Below are 21,834 nucleotides of genomic sequence, written 5' to 3' on the forward strand. Positions count from 1 at the left end.
ACGATCCAGTGAAAGCCAGCGGGTGAGGGGAAATCAATCGGCCAACCATTAAAACGTGACGCTATTCGGGCGTCCCTATCGGCGATGCGATATCGGCGGCGCACGTACTACTTTGTAAGGCCACGTTCTTGCCATTTTTAACACCGACCGAGAGATGCCAGCCGGCGGTTGGGCAGAATTGGCACGCATCCTTCTCTGCTTAGCACGCTTTTTCGAACTCTTCGGAGTGTGTTTGTATGCCTCCCTTAAGCAACAGGGACGATGATACACAGGGGGTGTTGTGTGTTGCTGTATGATTACGACCGATTACGCCCGTCTGCCAATCGGGAGGCGGTAATAAAAGGAAGGGACGCAGCAACAGCAACAAACATGCGAGAAAATGACAGATAAAGATAGATCCCTTATCCCCGGCAGCGTCTCGCGGCTAATCATCTTCCGCTGATGGACAAAAGGGGGCAGACCAAATCTGTGATGGGGCCGCGATTTTTATCGTGTCACGAGCGAGCAGAAAGTGCAAAAGGTGTTTTGCGCGATCGTGCTTGTACGGATCAAGGCTGCTCAGCATCCGTCGGTCGTAACTAGTAAGAGTGAAAACGCGTTGCACACCCCGCCGAGATGTTATAATATTTTAATGAATTAATTAAATCTTCACTGCACGCCGCCTCCACACCGCACGCTTGCTGCTGCAGCTGCATAGCTCTTAAAGAGTAAAAGTAAACGAAGCGAACGCAAACGCCAGATCCTGCGAATTGGGAAAACGCGTAGCAGCGCGCGCGCGTCAAACGGAACGAGATTCACACGCTGACCAGCGGACCGGCGCAGGAAACAGGTTGTTGCTGCATGATCGTGTATGTGTGTGTTTGCTGGAGAGTAATTAACTACACCTTTTGGAGCGCTTTTCCTCTGCACTCCGATGGCCGCCGTTTTGCGCTGTTTTGTGCGAGCCCGCTGTTAAAAGGTGGTCAGTTGAGCTTATCGCTTTGGAAAACGGCAACGGTGGGGATGTGTGTCTTTCCACCAACCGGAACATGCTTCCCATTAGTTGCAACAATGCACACACACACACACACACACACACACTGTTGCAAGGCCGGTTGTGTATGTGTGGATGTTTTCACCACAACTTCCGCACTACTTCCGGGGGCAGCCCCTCACTCGTTGCTTTGATTCGAGTGCGCTTTTCGTTTTTTCTCACGAACGCTCTATCGCTGCAGGAATTTGCTTTGGATTTGTTATTATGTACCAACACGGGGGGCTAGAAAAACGACTATATTATAGGGTTTGCTCGGTTCTAGTGAATCTTTCAACAAATCTTTCACTTGGCAAGAGGGAGGCGCTTTTTGCGCCCTTGTATTGAAAGGGAAAGGTGCCCTACAATCAACAACAGCAGAGGGAAAAAGCTATCAAAAGAATAGGGGCCATTTTGAAATTACAGTGTTCTGGTTGAAGCGCTACTCATCGCTACTCTATCAATTCCTGCTGATTACAAGGTAGCAAACATGGTAAAAAGCGAAACTTGATTATTGTTTAGAACTGTTTGTTGCTTTCCCATCGGTTGGGGAAGGGAATTTTGCTACATTTTCACGCTTCAAGCGTTTGGTGAAATGGTAAAGGCAGGGTAACAGCTCGCAAATGCGCCCTTTAAATGTGTCGTCACTGATCGCACATGAGCAAATAAAACGAACGACTTCAATGCAAGCGACGAACCCCGAAGCGATCCTGCGAAAGCGAGCAATTGTGGCTGGAAATTGCTTATTTATGCATTTTGCGACTGTGCACTTTCACCGGGACCGGGATGCATCGGAACAGACACACACACACACACGGGAGAGCGCGGATGTCGATCGATTTCCACATAATTAGATAATTAGCACCGGGAGGCTTACAAGAGCGAGAGAGAGAGCCCTTTCTCATAATTAATGCCGCAGTGCCCCGGGACGACTAATGCGTCGTACGGTGTGTGTGTTTCCCTTTCCGTTCCGTGATTGTTTTTTTTGTTTTTTGTCGTCGCTCTCATCCACCCATCGTTGGTGGTGTCGATAGTGAAAACTGATCCCCTCCGGTAGCCGATGACGGAAAAGGAAAATTATTATTATCCGCCCCGCTACCTTATGCCGTGCTGGTGTGGGACATATTGAACAGAAGGCTTTTTTTAAGGGATGGATGGATGCCATGGGATGGGATTAGATTTCACTAGAAGGTGTGACTCTCAGACGAGTGAGGCTTAATGTTCCCACGTCACAGCCCACCCGGGCCTTCCGGATGGCGGCGACAAACGGTCGATAAACATGGCTCCACTGTGGGAGGGGGGAATGGGCAATGCAAATCAACCACAGGAAAATGAATTACTTCCACCTTTCCGCAGAGTATAATGGTGCGATAAAACATGATACCGTGGCATTGATCCATTGGCAGCAGCTATCTGCCAACAACAGCCACAAGCACATTCACACACCGATGGCGGACGGAAGAAAGTGAAATTTTATGCCATCGTAATAATAATGGACTTTTAAGCTAAAGTCGAGTAGAGGTTATTGTGGTGATGTCGATACATAAAAAACAACAACACTACAAGTGAAGCCCGATCCATCATAAACCTGTTTCCCGCCCCTTTCTCCCACGCCTTTTGTCTTGCCCCGGCCAAGCGAGAAAGTGCAACCGAGAGAGAGAGAGAGAGAGAGAGAAGGAGACTGGCTGTGCCGGTGTGTCTGTGTGCATCTCAGGTTAAGGTACGATGGTGCACGAAAGCGTAATCGACACTGGCAATTTACATTTTCACCTCAAACATCGATCCCGTAATGATGGAAATAATAATAAAAGAAAGCCAGTGCCTTCCTACAAACTCCGCTCTCCCTGCCTTTTTCTTTGACGGGACACGAGCGATCCGATCGGGTCGATGGCTTCTTAATGCGCTTCCCCCTTTCCTTCTTCTTTGCCTCATTTCGCACAGGGGTGCGATTTATCAACTCCGAATGCTATGCGGGACTGTTGCCGCAAGGGGAGACTGTATTGTTTTGCGGGGAAAAATTGCGCGAAAATTCACATACGATCGCGATCGACACTTTCGACGGCGGGACCAAAGGATACCACAATTGTAATGAGAAACGTAGCACGGTGTCTTTGTAAGCGCGAAAGTGCGATCGTGAGATCGACACATCGACAGCTTTGAATTGAGGCTTTTTTTTTGTACACGATTGCCTCCACGCGATCGAAGAACCGTTTTCGCAAATCATTTATAATTTTTCGATGTTAGAGAGCATTCAGAAAAGTGCACGGACTAAAAATTGATACGATTGATAAGGGTTAATTTGTATCGAAATAAAGCAAGCCGCAAACGATGGCATGATCTCATTAAGATTGTACCTTGTTGAGCTCGTGCTGGAAGCATTATTGTGCGGCACGAACAACGATCGTCTAGGAAATGAAACCTGAATTAGAGCGTTATATCGTCGGCTGGCTCATTAGTACACTCATTTTGGGGGATTAGATTAGTGCCGTCCAATTGTTCGGTGCTGTTCAAAACCCCTCGGGCAGGGAGAAGATTATTGATAAATTAGCTTGAATTGTAATCATGGCGCAGACAGGCATGCAATGGCATAACCAGTGGGCTGTCCGCAAGCGCACTCGAACGAGCAGATCGTAAACAAGCGGGCAGTGGATTGGAAAAGTATTTTCAACCAATTTGTGGTCTGGCTTGATGCTGTTGTTGTGGCAATGGCTTCTCTTTATGAGCTGATTACATTGCTTTGATTATTTGTATTGAGGATTAACTGCATTGCTCCGGGATTGATCTTACGGTGCAGTGGTAAACGATCAGTCTTACGTCATGCCGGTCTTGGGTTTGAATCTCGCACTGAACACGCGTTTCTATGGAGACAAAATGACTGGTTTGTAATTCGTAGGCGAGAGATTGTTTTAACACAAAATAACCTTCAAATGAGGCCTTTAAAGTGGCTTTTTATACACACTCACATACATTGTGCTTGTTTTGACATGTGTTCTTTTGGTCTTAATGCATATTCAGTTTCATAATGCCAATGGATCCATCCCACACACACAAAACAAAACAGTTTGTCCCACCTGGCGGGGAGCTGTTAAGCGCCCTTCTAACACCAGTAGCTCCTATTTCTCGCCTTTGAATTACGTCTCTCGCCAGTCCTCTCACCATTTTTTTGCCTTCCAATTGGGCCGCGATCAATTCGAGTGTCATTGACCTTCCCGTCGAGTGGTCGAGTGAAGCCGTCGCCAGCCTCGCTGGACACTGTCAAATATTCTGCTAATAAAACAATTCAAGAAGGCAGAACAATGAATCTGCACCAGCAAGCAGAACGGGGAGAAGGAGAGAAGCTGCTATCGCGCACCGTTTGTAGAATGGACCCCGCTCAGGAATGACAAATGCTGCGGGAAGGTCGACTACCGATTATTGTTAGGAAGGAACGCAACAGCAGCAGCAGCCGCCGCAGCAAAATGGGAGAAAATAAAGTCAAGCGCAAAGGAATAAATAACACAAAAGGGGGCCGAAGGGGCAGGGGCACCACACCAAAGCACCGGAGCACAGCCCGAAACGAGTTCTCGGTGGGCTGGAGTGTGAGGTTAGAGGGCTGATTGGCGGTGTCGAAGCAGCTCGCGAATAATTCATCGCCGTCCGCTGGGGCCTTTCAAGTCAGTTCGGCGTCAAGCTGGACCTTTAGATCGTTTTTTCCTCCACCGCCTTCTTCTTCCTCTTGTTCCTCTTTACTTACTTCCCATTTTCCCATTCGTTCTGCTGCGGACTACCGTTGCGCGAATTGCTGTCAAATCGCGAACCCGACCGAGCGTTGGTTGTTGTTTGTGCGATAAGTTGTTTACTTGTGCAAAAGGGTACAACATGTTTTGGGCAGGGAGAGGGGCCTCTGGGTGGGGTTCCGGGGGGAGACGAGACTGCGCTGGAGTTAATCACTTTATTGCGTGGAGAGAGAGAGAGTCAACGCGCCCGTGTTGTGTAGGAACAGCAGCCAGCGTCGCTGCAAAGAACGAGGGGACGTGGGGCTTACGGGGTTTGTGTGGGGTGCACACACACGCGGGATGACAGTTAGCTAGCTACCGGTGAAATTGATCGGCGAAATCATACCCCGGGACGGCTGGCGTGTTCGGGGTAAAAGATGCGCTGCCTCGCTTACGCAACAGCGAGCGTTTGTTGTTAACGCGCGGGCTCTACGCAGGCGACCTTGCTTGTTGCGTGTGTCTGGTGTCTTGTTCCGGCCGGGGAACGATATATTATAGTTACGAGTAGCAGGAAACAAAACGATTATCTAGGAACATCCTATTAAAAGATGGCGGATGAATCAAGAATAGAAAATGATTAGCAGGCTGCAGCAGGAAAGATGAAACGCGATGATCCCGGAGGCATTTGGACGGAAATATTTAAAACTAATTATTACAATATTGTCTGTCATTATGTTTTGTGGAGAGTACTATCGGAAGTCATGCATGGGATTAACGAGTCAACAAAGAAGAAATGAGCTATTCCAATCGCCAAGAAAGAATGATAATACGTTTGAAAAGCTCTTGTTCGTTTATTAAAGTTCGGTCAAGGTTAGAATTGAACTCTCGAGTTGTCACGTGTAATCCTGTACGTTTGGCACACGACTGAGGAACCACCTACCAGAAGGAAGCGCTAAATCATGATGATATTCTTAATGTTCGGAATGAATTAACTTCCTGATTGTACAACAATGTACTCTATTGTTGGTTTTTGTATTTTGCACAAGCAAATCAAACTCTAACGCAAACCGTCATCTCATACTCGTGCTGTGTGTGTGTGTGTGTCCAACGCGCTTATAAGTAAGTTGTTTTGTAAAGTGACAATCCAACTAACCGGATAATTGACACCGTGTAAAGGTGCAAGCCCTTCTCAAGCCTGCTCGTACAAGCTCACTTGACCGCTTCAACGCAACAAGGGCAGGCTTTTGTGCATTAGGAGCATCGTTTCGGTGCGCTTCTCTTATGCGCTTATTGCCACTTGAACCACTTTTCGACGCAACGCTTTTCAACAATGTATAAGCTCACCATTCGTGAGGACCATCCGTAAACGACAAGCAAACAGCTTTGGCTGTTTTTTTTGCACCACAAAGCCTCTGCTCGCCGCTCTTTTGGTGTACGAAAATTTACACATAATAGAGAAAGAAACACTGAACATGCTGCTGCACGTGTTCGGAGGCTTTTGACCTAAATTTAAGAAGCGAGAGATGAAATATTAGGCACACAGTTAGGCTTGTGAAGTTGTTTTGCTCCACTTTACTATCGGTATGCAGGCTCAACAACGAGAGGTGGTGTGCAAAAATATGCAAATCCTCTCGAAGGAAACAAAAAGGAAAGAGTTACGGGGGGGAAAGAAAGCAAAAGCATATGCCCTTTACTTTCCAGAAGGGAACCAGTTTTAAATGGGGTTTTTAAATTACAAAAGGATTGTACACAATACACAGCAGACTCATCTGAGCCATTTTCAAAGGAGACTGAGCGATCAACAACATTCGAATTGAAATGAGAAATAGCACACCTTAAATTTTGGGTATGAAAAAGTAATTTAAAATATTGCTGATTTCCTGTTGTTGTTGTCTTTTATCAACCTCATTAGCAGCAAAAGCAATAATACGCTTCGACTATGGACAGTTGCGTCCACATTCCTTCGCATTGTAGCGCACTTTCCCACCCCAAAACCAATGACCAAACGCGAACAATCGCGTGCGATTTTTCCCATTTGTTTCACCCAATTCCAACCACCACGTGGTCGTCCAATAATTTTCCACGTCCGAGTTCAATAAAAGCTGATTGCATTTCTTCTTTTGCAGCGTTTTGCACCGGGGAATGACGTTGCCTGTTTATTGCACACACACACACACACACACACATACAAAGAGAAACAAAAGTGCCGGGAATGGACAATATTTCTCACCAATCTAGGCAAACGAATAGAAGGTTCCAGTGTAGCAACCAGCACGTGGAACGAAAAGGGAAACGTTTGTCCCATCGCATCGCGCGCCTCGATCGGAACACAGTCGAATCGAAAATGCGAATTTGAATTGCATGTCCACTTCACGGTGGTATAGGAAGAGAATGGCTTCCCAGGCGATGGGGAGCGTTCTTTCTCTGCAAGGTAAAGTAATCAACCGCGTACAGGCCATCGGCGATGGCGATGAACGGCGGACGCGGGAACGCTTGGATTGAGATTTTATTGCCCGGCACACGAATTTTAACGGCGCTCGGGTGCGATTGCCTTTCTGTCCTGCCCTTTCTAAGACCATATAAACCGCGCACAGCGCACCAGCGCAAAATAGAAGCGAAGGAAAGATGATTAGTTTATACGGCGCGCTTCACACCGTTCGGGTCAGCCACAACAGCGCCGTCCATTTATGGTTTTGGCCTTTTTCTCGAGCGGTGGAGTTTGGGGAATGGGAAACGTATGGAAAACAAAAACTGAACAAGATGTGAGGTCGCCCGAAGAGGGCTTATCGAACCAAAACAGCCATAAACCACCCACCAAGGGGAACGGGGTGGATTGGGTGAGAGAAAAAGATTGACCGACGCATTAGCGTCATCATGCTGTCCATTAATCCGATCGAATCGATCGCCCAATCGTGCCCGAGGACCATGAAAAATCGGAAATAAACTGCTTATGCCATCGCGGACGCTTGAGTGTGTGTCCCCCTTGTAACGGTCACATCTTTTGAAATGGACAATTTGTGACCGCTTGCATCGAAAATCGCCTCAAAGTGGTTGGAAAGAGCTTCATCTTTCGAGGGAACCATCTATGAATGAACGGATCGCGTTTAACGGCGCACTTTTCAACATTCCATAATTACCACAATGTCGGGTGACCTCCATATTTTGTACCAAGAGCATGAAAAGAGCAAACGCAGTAGGTTCCATTTCACAAACCGACCGCCCTGCAGCAAGCGTCGTTTTGCATCCAAATTGAAATTCACACCGTAAACCTCAATCCGTCCTTGGGTGCGTTTTCATGAGTACTTGCGCAGCAGTCGGTTTTGGTACAGAGTTCGAAGATGTTATGGCGTTTTGCATTTCATAAGCTTCGGATTGTGTGTGTATGAATGTACTGTACTTCTGTGTTTTTTATGGTTCGCTTGAATGTCATTCCAACAAGCCACATTTATATGGCTGCAATCAGGGATGGGATGAATAATTTATTATGTGAAAATGGGTTTTGCAAAGCGGCAGAAGGTAGCGATCTTGTAGGTTGTAAAATGCAGGCATGTAAGTCGTGTAAATGAGCGGCGGAGAAAGATAAACAAACAATAGTTAACTAGAGTTTTATGAGTCAATATTCGGGTACAGGCCTAATTAGTTTAAATGTACATATTTAATGACAACTTTTGAAAGGCTATGTGGAAAAGCAAAATAAAAAAATGAAACAGCATCATTTTGAAGCAAAAAGATAAAGGCAAACGACTGTCTTTATATCAAAAATGCTTATTTATTGTAAAAAAAGGAATAGTATGTAAAAACAAGGTCAATTTTCCCTAAAGTAAAAAAACAGACAAATGATTTACAAATTTACTAATAAAAAAAACTCTGAAGAGTGATAATGATCATTTTAATGATAAATCAGCTAATCAGAATCTCAATTATACATTTTAATAATATTGACAGTAGAGAAACCATCCAAAGTGTAAGTAAAATTGATTGTACAGCATCTATTGGTGTATACATCGATGTATACATTGTCTACAAAGCAAGAGAAAGCGTTAATCAACTCTAGCCAGCTGTCTTATCTGATGGAACAGCCACACTTAATGGGCAGCGCGTTGTAAATATCAATGTCTAATAGTTAATTACCTGCTGACAACGTCACTAAACGGTATCATCAGCACATGTTAAGCTCTATCATCAGGGCAAATGTCGCAAATAGGAGCGGCAAAACCGGTACGGAAGCAATCGCAATAGGATATCCTGCAGCCGGTGTTTTGCATAATGCCATCGACGTAAATCGCGCGTGTCGTAAAACGCATCCACGTGGGATTCAATCTCAGCAACAGAAGCGCGCGCAAAAACAAAACAAAAACACGCCACCGTACGCCACTATCACACGTGAAAGTGGCGATCGCTTGCGTCGTCTCGTGGAGGTAATTACACCCTTTCCTCCCCCTTTTCCTTACATGATGGTGTACCTCATGCGGCTTGTTTTAATGAGCTGATCGATTACTCCGATCCGCGGCCGTCCGTGGTACCGACGACATCTTCGCTTGGCTCAGCGCCGGTCAGCGACTCAGAAAGTGCGGTCATCATTACCGCCGTCTGGCCATTATTGTCATCAGGCCGAAGCTCATCACGAAACTACCCAGTCCAGGTTTTGCCCATCATCACTTGTGTCTCCGGACGCTGCTTGTGGATGTGTGTTTCACTTTTGCCACCCTATGGGGAGGCGGCAGAAGGGCAAAAACCGATCGGAAGTTCTTCTACCGTGGGCTTGGTATAGCGAACCGTTTAACTTACGAACCGTTTAGAGAGAGACAGAGAAAGAAAACGGTGCTTTGCCATTTTTGCGAGTGAGCTTGCAAAATGTTCAATTGCGGGGAGGAGGAAAAGGGAAGGTTCGTGCGCCATTAAATCTGGAGCGCGTAAATAATTAGCTGCCCAGTTTAGCGTCCCTCCACACCGAACCCTGCGCTCGGGTGCGGTCCTGTGTGGAGATGAGGTGTGGAGTTTTAGGGTCATTTGGCTGCTCCTTCTCAAAAGCGCAAGCTTTCAAGTACACATTAGAAACCGAACGCATTACACTAAGTAGTTTACTTTGGCGTACAAGAAATACAAAGTACAACTCGTTTCTAAGCGCAAAAATCAAACCAACCAAAAGGCAAAATGTCGCCCTGGAGTGGCTCGTGGTAGGCGCCAAAGGTGTTTTGGGGCAGCGATTTGGCAGCAATAAAATGGCACCTGCTGCTGCTGCTGCTGCTGCTACGCCTTCCTTACCGCTTTATCTGTATTCCACTGCCGCCAAGGGGGACTAGTGGACGGATCACGACTCTATTTTTCCCTCGATGAATTTTCAATTGCTTCGTGGGAGTAGAGCAACCTTTTTTTGTTGTTGTAGCTGCTGCAGTGGAGCATAATGTCGTGCCGCGTGCACGACAAATAAGCCACACCTTGACGAGGGTGTATTGATTGTAAACCGTTTTTTTATTGGCCACTCAGCGTGGAGGACAATTGTATTCCGCCAGATAGCGTTTTTCGGTTTGCAGCAACAGTTTGCTTTCAAATTCTCACTTAAGCTACAGCAATTTAGGGGCAAAATTGTGTGTGTGTTCAAGTATAATAATGGGTTTTAATTGATCGAAACAAAAGAGGACTTTCATTGACGTCGAAAGAAAGAAAGAAAAGAAAAAAAACTGGCACAACACTGTGCGGAACACTTCACTTCTCCTTCAAAACGGAACATTTATTTACCCTTAACAGTGGCAGTAAACCACTTTCCACGCTGGCCGCATAACAACGCGCAAAGAAAGCACAAATTGTGACGATCAGTACACTTTCGGCTTCAAAAAGGAAGGCCTTTTACCAAGTGCCTTTGGCGAACAATGGCGAAACAATAAAGCCTCCAGCAGCGGATCCGGGGAGGCAGCACCACGCTCTGCCACCGACGATGGTTTATCGATCAGCTTGGGGTACGGCAGGCTTCGCCCGTACAGCTCCAATTGTGGTGTCTCAATTAGAGACTCTCCTCTGCACCCCAACAAACACACAGGCAAAGTGTTGGTTGGGAGGAAAACAGTGGTTTGGCCCACCGACGCCAACGCCGAGAAATGGTTAAACTGTTTGGCCTGCAAGCGCGATTTTCGGTTCACCTCGATTTTCCCCCTCAAGTGCTGGGGCCAATTTGTGCGCCTTCGATCGGAAGCTGTGGGTCACACAAACACACACACACACACACACGTTCACACAGGAGAAAAGAAGGCCAAAAACAAAAGACAATTCAAGCTGGCGGCACAATATGGCGCTGGAGGTCTGCAGGTTGATCTGGAGTGAAATGGTGATCTTTTCGTATGGTGAACGATTCATGATGGCCATTCCAGGCACACACACACACAAACAATGGTGTGTACATTACTTCCAAAGCAATAAAAGAAAGTATATTCAGTTTGAAATGCAACAAAAAGGTTTCTCCATTGCAACAGTCAAATTCAATACGCCCCCGCCGATGCAAAGATGCAAAGAACGCCGCCGTGATGCACCGGCCGATGGTGGAAAACTGGTTCCGTGTGTGCCGTGGTTTTGCCCGCCGGCCAAGCATTCCAAACGCCGGAGAGCTGCTCGAAGAAGTGCACCATCATCATCATCATCATCATCATCAGCATGATCGTTGCTGTATAATCTCTTCGGCATTATCAGCACACAGCACACTCCTCTAAGCCCAAGAAACAATCCCCGCTCGAAGGAGCGGTAGATACAAAAAAAGGCAAAAATTGATCGAAATTATCTTGGCATGCACTGCTTCTTCCAACAGCTCGCCGAGCTCGGAAATTTATTCTTTAGGCGAATGGAAAATGGGCCCAATTTTGTGAGGGGCCCACCGGTAGCTTAAAACCAAAACCCGCTACAAACACGTACTGGCAGGATGCAGCATTTGGGCAGAAGAGCAGTACTTATTTCGATCCTTTTTTTGTGGCAAGGTGAAGGAAAAACGGTTCGAAAGCTAATTTTGTAAAATCGGTTGGCCAATTTCGGACGATCCTGCCTCGAGAACCGTGCCTGGGAGAGCGTTTATTTCATGCAACCCTCAGCCCTTCAACGCAGTATCGTTGCGGAAAAGAGCGATTTAAATATGGCTTACGGGGACGAAAGGGGGGGATGATCGTTGTAAGTTCACCAGAATAAAAAAGGGACAAGCAAACCGTGAACACATGCAATGCGATATCCCTACTAACCAACAGCAGACGACGCTTCCCACTGAGTTTCTCCCGTCTGTCTCACTGCATGGTGAGACCTTCTCGAAAAACAAAAAAAAAAAGTTACAAATAAAGCAACAAGCCAAATTCAGGCCAACACGAGGCAATGAAGCACGCGTTCGCGCAGAGGCGTACACAGAACCGCACGAGACGTTTCAGCCGCGACGGGACGGTTCGGAGTGGAGCACACTTACGCTGTGGAAGAATGTGGCTCACCAAAAAAACATCGAGAAAAATTCCGAAACGCACCAAAAACCCTTCCCACCCTGCCTCTCCATTCAACACGTAAAAACATTCCCCCTCCGCACCATCTTGCGCCAACATCTGACGCTGTGAGAGCGGGGTTTCGTTTTCGGGGTTTAAAGTTGCGTTAAAGGTTCGTCGCTTTGGAGAGTCGCTCAGCTCGTTCGTATCCAACGGCAACGGGGAGCGAGCGCGTCGCTGCGCATACAAACACGCCTGTTGCTAGCGCGCGCGATGAAACGCACACAAGCGTAAAAGGTAAGCAAAGGGAACCCACCCGCTGCCAGATGGGACTGGAAAAGGAGCTGGTGATAAAACGTACCGGGACCCGGGAAGCGAACAGAACGAACGGCACGCACAAAACGAAACGTCAAATTCTATGTTTGTTGAAGGCGAAGGAGAGAAGAAGAAAAAAAAAAAGCACAGAATAGGAACAATTCAGACGGAGGAAACAAACACAGGAGAAAGAGAAATATAAAAAAACGATTGCCTTTCAACTCACCTGGCTTATCCAGCAGCTTTGTCGGAGTGAGTGTCTTGAGGGGCTGGCTTGGGAACCTGCGTAATCGAAGCTGCGCTGCTTGAAGTTTGTTCTCGTCGCCGCTGTTTTACTTCACAACACAGGCAAACACACACACAGACACGCGCGCGCGTACACAACACCGGGGCCAGAAAAACGATGCACTTTTTGCAATCTCCTTTTCCTCCTGCTCGACTCACAAACCGAAGCCCGCGGCGGCTCGGTTCCCTTGTTTTTCCCTTTCGCCCGGTGAACGTTTTGCGCTTTTGCGCAATTGCTATTCTGCGCAAGTAATTCCGCAATTCGATGCACAGCGACGATCTTCCTGCTACGGCGTGTGTTTACTCGTCACGCATACCCACACACACATACACACTTACATAAGCATAGACGACAGCACACACACATACACATACAGAGAGAGGTACACGAACCGGTTCAAAATAGAGCCGTCGGAACCTTTCCTCTTCCAATTCTACCGCGTCGTCGTTGGAGCCGAAACTGAACCGCCTTGGTAGTTGCTGTTTGGAAGCTGAGGAGTTCGACCTTTTTCTGTGACTCTTCCGCACGCCCCCCTTGCAAACTCACCCCACACTTTCCTCGCCCGTGATGCACTTGAGTTAAAAATGCACTTTGAGATTAAAGGACTCGAAAGGATACTTTTCACTTGGGATGAAAGACTTCACCTTTAGACAGACACACTCGCAGGCACTTGAAACACGCAAAAAAGGGTTGAACGAACGCACCTTCAAGAAGTATCAAATGACACAGCTGAGCCTGCTAATTTTGTAGCAGTAGCAGCAGGTACAGAGGGGTCACCTTAACACTTTAACACACTTGTTCTCACACAATAGACACAACGAAGCTTTCATTGAAGCAAGCGACGAACCCTCTCTATCGGTAACGCACACCCTCTTAACAGCGAAAACCCTCCCTAATCGATACGCCGTTGCTGTGTTTGGTGTGGTAAGATGGTGTGTCTAATTTTGTTTTGATTTTGTTTTCACCTCCTCTTCTCCTTCCTCTCTTCTTCCTCCGGTTCGATTCGATCGGCATCAAATCTCGTTCGGGACTTGTTCACCCAATTCGACCGAAAAAGGGCATTCGCTTTGATCAATCGTTTATTGTTGTCGCTTCGCACCTCGTTTGCCGAGCTTCGGATCGTCTGCCGATGAGTTGTGCTGGATTTTTTTATTGCTTTTTCGAATGAAGATGTATCAAACTTAAATCACTTTTTTACTTTCTTCTCTTTTGGTCTTCTTTCAATGAATGATAATGCACATACACATTGCGCTTTTGTTAGCAAAAATTGTCCGCAACCATACTGGCTTCGCCGCCATCTAAAGGGTCGTTGTAACCGCAACCGCACAACAATGCACCGTCTGCCGTTCACAGTCAAGCGGCGCTGGACAATGGCGGAGCAGCAGCGACAATGTCACCGAGGACGACGCCATGTTTACCGAATGAACGGCATGACGACGGACACTCTCCCCATTGGACGCCCCTTCCCAGTGACACCGCTACACCACAAACACGTCGATCGTCGCCATCCTGCGCCGCGGCGCGGCAGGAAGAAATGGTCACGAACGCAAAACGTAAAGCGAAACGAAAATTAATATATCAACCTTCCGCGTGTCAGAGCAGGCGGGCCCGAAACAAACAGAACTACAGGCCGAACGGGGTGAGTTTCAGCGAATAACGCGCGCACAATAAGAAGAACCACACACACACACGCACACACTGTTCACCAACGCGCGCGCGCGAGTCACGTACGACAAACACTTGTTGGGATGGGATTAAATATATTGAAAAAGTGCGTCTCCTCATGTATTGGGGAAGTTGGTGGCTTTGTCACTATTGATTTCTTTCAGTAAAGGAACACACATTTGTCACCAGCAGCACGCCGCGAACCGAGTCACAAACGTTGCGTCTGTAGCCGACGGATGCTCTAACAATAACGCATCGCGCAGGTTGCGGGTTCGTCGCTTGCGTTGATCGTTTAACTCTTTCGAATTTCTCAGAGCACAAGAGAAAGAGAGAGGCTGCGTCGAGAGTGTATGTGTGTGTGAGGGAGAGTGGTATATCGTGGAAGCATTGGAAAGAACGAGATGAAGTACAGCTCTAAGAGAGCACACAGCAAAAGCTCTGCTCACGGATTGTGCAATCTCTCGTAGCATAATAAATTACTTCCCGAAGAAAAACCTGTTTCGGGATCTTTGGCAAAGAGAAAAATTTAAGAGACTTGTTGTTGCAAAGCTCGGCAAAATCGATGAAGAGAAGTACTTCGAGAGCTTTTTTGAAAGTTCGTTCATTTCGATAAAGAAGAAGCTTTTTGATCGATTTTTTCGGACATCAATTGCTCCTGTTGCTGTACCTGTTGAAAAGTTTCGTCCTTGAAATCTTAACATTCGTTTATTTGTATATATTTTTTAGATCAATATAAGGGAAATAAATTGTACACTTACTACAACATCAACCCCGCTGTTCGGTTATGTTTCCTCTTCTTCATCGTTTTCATCTTCCTGCTCCTCCTCCTTTTCCTCTTCACCATTTTCCTGGCTGACTGCTTCCATCGCTACGTCCACCTCCTCCAGCTCGTGCCTTACCGCAATGCCCGACTCGTCCTGCTGGAACTGGCACCAGCTCACCACAAACCGCCTCAGCCCGAGCAGCACCAGTATGGTGGTCTGATCCACCCCGGCACCCTGCAGCGTCCTGCCCATCGTGACGTCATCGTCGATCGCAAACGTCCCGCACTGCCTCACATACCGCACGCACCACATGTGCTGCGCAAACAGCTCCTCGAAGTACTGCATCAGCTGCTCCATCACGTCGACGCTAACGAGCGTCATCAGATGATGGTAGCCGTGACGTGTAGAAGTCGTCTTTTCCAGCAGATTCAAGAACCGCGTCAGCGTGGTGCTCGAGCTACGGGGCGACAGTAGCGGCACAAATTTCAGCACTAGGATCAGTATACCGCGCTGGAAGAACACCGTCGAGCGGGGCGAATGATGCTGCTGGGAGGGGACGACTCGGTGCGTACAGGCCATCACCTGCATCGAGTACCAGCAGTCGCTCAGCAGCCCCAGAAACGCTTCAATAGTGTCGAACTCAAAGCTCTCGATCACGTCGATCCGCTCGCTCAGCCACCCGACGAACCCGAGCGAATCCACCAGGAATTGGCACGACTTCGGTATCTTGGCGATGGCGTTCAGCAGCCCCAGGATGGCCATGTTCAGCTCGCGATTGGACAGCGCGGACCCGTGGAAAGCCATCATCACGTGCAGGATGGGGGAGGCGCGCAGCACCGCAAAGTCGCGATGTGTCTTCAAGCCCTGCTGCAGCGTGCGCACCATAAACATGCGCTGCACATCGTGCTCGACGTCGTTGCTGTTGAACAGCTGCAGGAAGTTCGGCACCATGCGGAAGTTGTACACGTCCTGGTGGATGAGGTACTGTACCATCGGGCCGTGCAGCTTGCTCAGCACGTTCGGCAGCAGCTTGACCGTTTCGGCGATGAACAGCATCGACAGGAAGGGTGCGCGCGGCACGTGCCCGTGCTTGTGGACGTCCTCGTTGTAGCTGGCCGCGGTCGCGTACATCTCGATGAACCGGCGCTGCACGATGGCGAGCAGATGGAGCCACGTCTTGGTGTCGGTCAGTCGCTTCGTTAGCTCCAGGTGGCTGCGAAGGCGCAACAGCACACTGCCAGCGGCCAGGCGCATCTGCTCGTCGTTGCTGGCAAGGCACAGGAAGGGCAGGGTTAAAATACCGGCTCGAACGCCCTTCCGCAGCATGTCGGCTTGTTCGGACGAGTAGATGTAGTTCACCATCGGCAGGAGGAAGGCCGGGTCGTACGTGACCGCGTTCAGTTCCGTATTCGGTGCGTGCAGTTCCATTAGCTCACCGTGCGGATGGTACGCCTTTTTGCCGTGAGGTCGGCGCGTCCGCTCCACAAACCGCTCGACCGGGGACGTCGGTTGATAGTCCACCAGCAGGCCCCGCTTTTCTGGGTCCGATTGTGCCAGCAAATCGTCAAAGTTGGTCTCGGGCAGCTGAGAGCACGCGTCCAACTTGCGCCAAACGGGGAAGTTCTCGATCAGATTGATAATTTTGTCCTCCATCAGCAACGAAAACACCTCGCTAATGTTCGTACGGAAGGAGTGGTGTGGCTTCGCCGTCGCACTACCTTCTCCTTCCTCTCCCTGCGCCGTTGCGCGCGATTCGAGCGAAAAGTGTTTAATGGCCGTTTCGCCCCACAGGAACGGACGGAACTCGTGCATCTGGACGCCCGATCGTTCGTACTGCTGCAGCAGCGCCAGCAGGTAGCGATTCGCATCCGTCAGCGTGGCCCCATACGCACCGAGCAGCAGTGGCACGTGCTTCGCGCTTACGACGGCAGGATTTTTGCACGCCAGCGCGTACAGCAGCTGCACGAGCGACGTTTTCGGCTTGTACTGGTGCTGCATTAGCAGCACGCGCAGAAAGTTCGAGTGGGACAGTGCCCAGTCGTAGTACTTTTCGATCTCCGTCTGCTCCTTCTGCCCATCGGCGTAGAACTGCTGCACCAGCAGCGCCATCAGCTTCAGCAGCACGTGCAGCCGCTCGTCAAAGCGACGATCGTTCTCGCCCAGCCGCACCGTTTCGATTCCAAACTTGAGACAATTCTTGCAAAACGTCGTCCACTGACCAACCTTCGTGACGGACTCGTAGGAAACCTTCCCAAGCGCATCGTGGTAGCGTGTCGCCTGCGTTGTCCAGCGGTACGCAGCGAGCACAAGTTCGTTCAGTCGCTGCAGCTGCGCCTCCTGCTGCAGCAGATAGTGCGCGGACGAAACCGAACGGAACAGTGCCTCAAAGCACTGCAACAGCACAGCGAACCCGTTGCAGTAGATGGTTTGCAGCGTGTTGGCATTGCCTCCCTCAACTGCCGCCTTCAGCGCCACCTCGTAGATCTCCATCAGCACGCGCAGCTGGAACGATTCGACCGCCTCGATGCGTAGCTTTTTACGCGCGAAATCGACACACTCGTTGCGGGGCATGCACAGCCGCACGAGCTGCTGACTTGCGATTGGGTTTTCGCGATAAATAACGGCCGCCTTGTTCGGCTTTTCCAGCATCTTCAGGATCTGCCCCTTGAACGTGGCGTAAATCTGTCCGAGCAGCGTTTTGCCCTCCTTCTCCTCAACTATCGCATCTGTAAGGATGCCCTGCCGGAAGGCAACATTGAGTAATGGGTACATCAGCTCTTTCTTCGACGTATTTGGCCCGATCAGCTCCAGGAAGGGTTCACGAAACTGGGCACCACGGCCCAGCAGGAACGTTGCAAGCTTTACGAGCGATTTGTTGATACGCCGCCCATTGTCGAAGAACACACCCATCAGCTCGGGCGGCACGAATGCGATGCTGTGCGGGAACAAGCTGAAATAACCGTGCAGTGCTTGCTCCAGCACTTCCAGCTCGATCGCTTCACCGGTGCCTTCCGCCTGGCCACACTCCATGTACACACGCACCAGCCCACGGACGGTTTCCTCCGGAAGGAAATTGTCCTGCCGGCAGCGGTTTCGCACGATCAGCTGCTGCAGCGTAAGACACAGCTGCTGGTAGTGGTAGGTGCGTTGATTGCCACCGGCAACGAACACATCCGCCGGCAGTTGCGCATAGTGGCGCAGCAGCGTACCGCAATGGCGCTCACTAAGCTTAAAGATGGTCTGCAGCTTTTGCGCCATTTCATCGTCGAGCTGCGTCGCCGATTCCACCGTCGACACCTGCATCAGCTCCGCCACGATCTTGTTCGAGTACAGCTCGGTGTAGCTCGCAAAGTGCGGCAGTTCGCACAGCAGCTGCATCAGCTCGTACACGAGCTCGGACACGTGCCGGCGCAGCGAACCATCCTCGTGCCGGATGATGGTAAAGTGCTCGAAGATGATCGGCCGCTGCAGAAAGATGCCCTCCAGCAGCTCGCCAACGTCCCGGCCGGACAGCACGTTCGGCTCGAGGAGATGTTTCAGCAGCAACTTACAGTGATTGCTGATTTGTTGCACGCGTTCGGGTGTGAGAGTGCGCGATGCAATATAACGGCAGAGATAGAACAGGGTTTGATGGAGCAGATTCAGCAGCTCATCGCGCACGTGTCGCTTGTTGCTTTTCCAGTGAGCCGGGTTGAAGGAAAACTGCTTTTTCGTCACCAGCGCTTCATTGAGCTGGTGCATTGGAATAGCATTCTTTTGCGGCAACATACACTCGCTCCCCTTCACCCAGCTTTCCGCATACTTTACCACCGTGGCCGTTATGCAGCCGTCTTTCAGGTCTTTCACCGCACGAACCACAATCTCGGGATGGGGCAGATAGTGAAGATAGCGCAACACGACGGCTTCGAAGTATTTTTGAAACTTTTGCGGCCGACTGGTCGCACGATCGAACATGTGCGTAAAGAAATTGTCCGCCACGGGCAGCTCGACCTGCGCGTCAAGCAGTGCCGCATCTGAACCGGCCATCGTCTCCGTTTCGTCCGTTTCCTGCTCCACTCGCGCGAACAACGCTTCCAGTTCGGTCTGCTGCTTCTTTGCGCTTACCACGAACGCATCGTCAATCAGTTTGTGATCGACTTCCTGCGCTGATTTCGCTTTGTGGCCGATTTGAGTGGCCGCTTTGCCCGCTTCCTGCGCCAGATAGGTTACCAGCTCGGGCACCTGCTCCTGCGGCACGTCGGCCATTGCCTGGAACCAGAATTCTATCTCCGTGCCGCGATTACCGAACAGGGCCGTGTTGCGGAACAGCGTCAGCAGCTGTTCGGTGGCATCTAGGCGCGTCGCTTCATCACCCCGCAGATATGCCTTCACCAGCAGCGTCAGTGCGGAGGGGAAAAGGGCGGAGTTGAACGATACACTCTGTGGTTCCAGCGCAATCACCACCTTGATCGCTTTGAACTCGTAGTTGAGGAAGTACCGCTCGACCACGGGATTCTTGTACGCCGGCTGCAGAATGTCCCGGAAGGTGGTAATGAACGAGGACGCCTCGATGTACGCCCGGAAGGAGCGGATGCACACCAGCAGGATGTCCATCGCCTTCTCGAGCGTGTGCTCCTGGCGCTTCATTGTGCGGTCGTCGCGTACCGTGGCCATCGCGCCCATAATTCGATCGATGCTCGGGAACATGGCGACAATCTTGTTGATCGCTTCCACCTTCACCCTTTTGCGGCCGAACTGGTCCAGCAGCGGGCGGCGCTCGATCGCCTGCAGGTATTGCTCGCAGCGAGACACCATGATGGAGAGAAGCTCGAAGTAGAGCGGGATGTTCTCCTTGCGCGTCTCCAGCGCCGCATTGATGTGCTCCAGCATCGAGCGTGGTAGTGTGGTCTGCACGACGAACGTCGCAAGCGTTTTAGCGGAAACGGTTTCGTCCAGTTTCGTGACCAGCTCGTCGGGTTTGTGTAGCGTCAGCATGCTTTGCAGCATTGTGCGGACTTCTTCCGAGTTTAGCTTTAGCATGCCGCCGTATATGTCGAGCGTTGCTGGCAGCACCTCGGGACACATCTCGAGCATACCGAGCACGAGCCGGCGCTGGTGTTCGTTTAGCTGAGTGTGCTTCAGGTCCTGCAGCAGCTGTCGGTACCGAGGGCTTGCCCGGTCCAGCTCAATCGACTTGGGCACCAAAAAGTACCGCCGAGAGGTAAGCAGCGGCAGCACGAACGTTTCTACCGCACTCAGCACACGCTGCTTGGCCCCTTCCAGAGTGATCTGCTTCTCGGGACCAACCCACTCGTACGCTTTGACGAGCGCCTTGAGGATGTCCGTCGTGAAGGCCGTCCGGTACATGTACTTGTCCATGTCGGGGTTGTCGAGAACGTACTTCTTCAGCGTGCTCATCACCAGAATCACGTTTTCCGCACTGTCAAACACGAGGTTCAGAGCCAGCGGGTGCACGAGGGCCGGTCGGGCCAGCCAAAAGCGCACCAGCTGCGTCGGCGTATCGATGAGAAACGCCAGATTGAACTCGATGAAGGCCGACCGGACCGAGTTGCCGATGTAGCCCTCCTGCTTGGCGACCGTCTCCCGGTACTCGGCTATCATCATCTTCGCGCAGCACGTGTCCACCATCCGCAGCACATCGCGCCAGTGTGTCGTTGCGTCGACGAGCAGGATCGCCCTTAGGAGTCGCAATGCCGAAGCCTTGCTGGCCATCGCATGCTCGCCCTGGTCCTGCAGCAGACTGCACACAACCGGTTGGTAGTTGGTCATGATCGATCGGACACACTTGACGGCGTATTTTGCGTGCGTTTCATCGTAATCCAAGCACTGGAGCATCACCAGCTGAATCAGGTGTAGCACGTCGGCAATGTCGGTCAGCTTTTCCTTCTCGCAGGAGGACAGAACCTCCATCAGCGGCACCAACGTTCCACCACACCGCAGGTAGTACCCAAGCAATTCCCGGTTCTCGTACACCTCCCGCAGAAAGTTTCGAATGGCTATAGAAAAACAGGGGATAGAATGAATATTTTGCCACTTCGTATGGGAGGTTTTCTTTACCCCGCACTTACCAGTCATTGCCATCGTTCCGGTAGTCAGCTCCTTGCGGAAGTTTTCCGCCACTTTGGTACTCAATTTCTCCTTGCTGTTCGGATTCACATACCCGCCGCCGTTCGGTTTCCCGATGCGGTTCCGTTTCCTAAACACCTGCGACACAAGCCGGCCCCTCGGTTTCATCCCCGCACGCTTTCCTCCTGCTGCCATTTTTCGGTCCGGCCTCTTCGCGCCACCGGCAGCTTCCGCCGACGACTCGCCGCCCGGCGTTCCGTTTTGCTTCGGTTTCTTCGGTTTCTTGACCGCGTGGTTCTCTCCTGTCGCTTCATTGGTCGGTTTCGGTTTCTTCTTCTGCACTGGACACTCAACACCGTTCGATTTTAACTTACGCTTTACCGGAGTTGTCGTCATTTTGATGTGTGGAGTGTGTTAGGAAGGGATTTTGTACGTTTTTTAAGGGAATTTATGAGAAAATTAAGCCGACCGAGCAATAAACATCACACCACGCGGTGCCGTTTCAAAACAAACAACTGTCAAATTCGCCGTCCGTGGGGGGCTCAAGATGTCTAGAGAAAGGTGCGTCATTCCGCGCAAGGTGCACACAACA

General features: G+C 50.1%; 2 protein-coding genes across 2 annotated transcripts in view; both read right to left on the reverse strand.

The window, feature by feature from the left end:
- LOC120960016 (uncharacterized) overlaps positions 1-15,015 on the reverse strand; it is a 48,357-nt gene extending 33,342 nt beyond the window's left edge. Inside the window, exon 1 of the mRNA XM_040383877.2 lies at positions 12,688-15,015. The gene's annotated coding sequence lies outside the window, so the exon portion shown is untranslated. The remainder of the gene's footprint in view (positions 1-12,687) is intronic.
- Positions 15,016-15,098: 83 nt separating this feature from the next.
- On the reverse strand, positions 15,099-21,761 carry LOC120960015 (uncharacterized). The gene is made up of 2 exons (XM_040383876.2): positions 21,245-21,761; positions 15,099-21,172 (listed from the first exon to the last, which is right to left on the reverse strand). The coding sequence occupies exons 1-2, from the start codon at positions 21,636-21,638 to the stop codon at positions 15,195-15,197; spliced, it is 6,372 nt and encodes a 2,123-aa protein (XP_040239810.2). The 5' UTR covers positions 21,639-21,761; the 3' UTR covers positions 15,099-15,194.
- Between the last annotated feature and the right edge of the window lie 73 nt (positions 21,762-21,834).

The sequence above is a fragment of the Anopheles coluzzii genome, chromosome 3, assembly GCF_943734685.1.
Source record: "Anopheles coluzzii chromosome 3, AcolN3, whole genome shotgun sequence".
In the NCBI taxonomy this organism is placed as follows: domain Eukaryota; kingdom Metazoa; phylum Arthropoda; class Insecta; order Diptera; family Culicidae; genus Anopheles; species Anopheles coluzzii.

Coding starts and splice junctions, on each gene's coding strand:
- LOC120960015 (XM_040383876.2), bottom strand. CDS start 21,638: ATGACGACAACTCCGGTAAAGCGTAAGTTAAAATCGAACGGTGTTGAG. Junction 21,173..21,244: donor CGGAACGATGGCAATGACTG/GTAAGTGCGGGG, acceptor GTTTTTCTATAG/CCATTCGAAACTTTCTGCGG.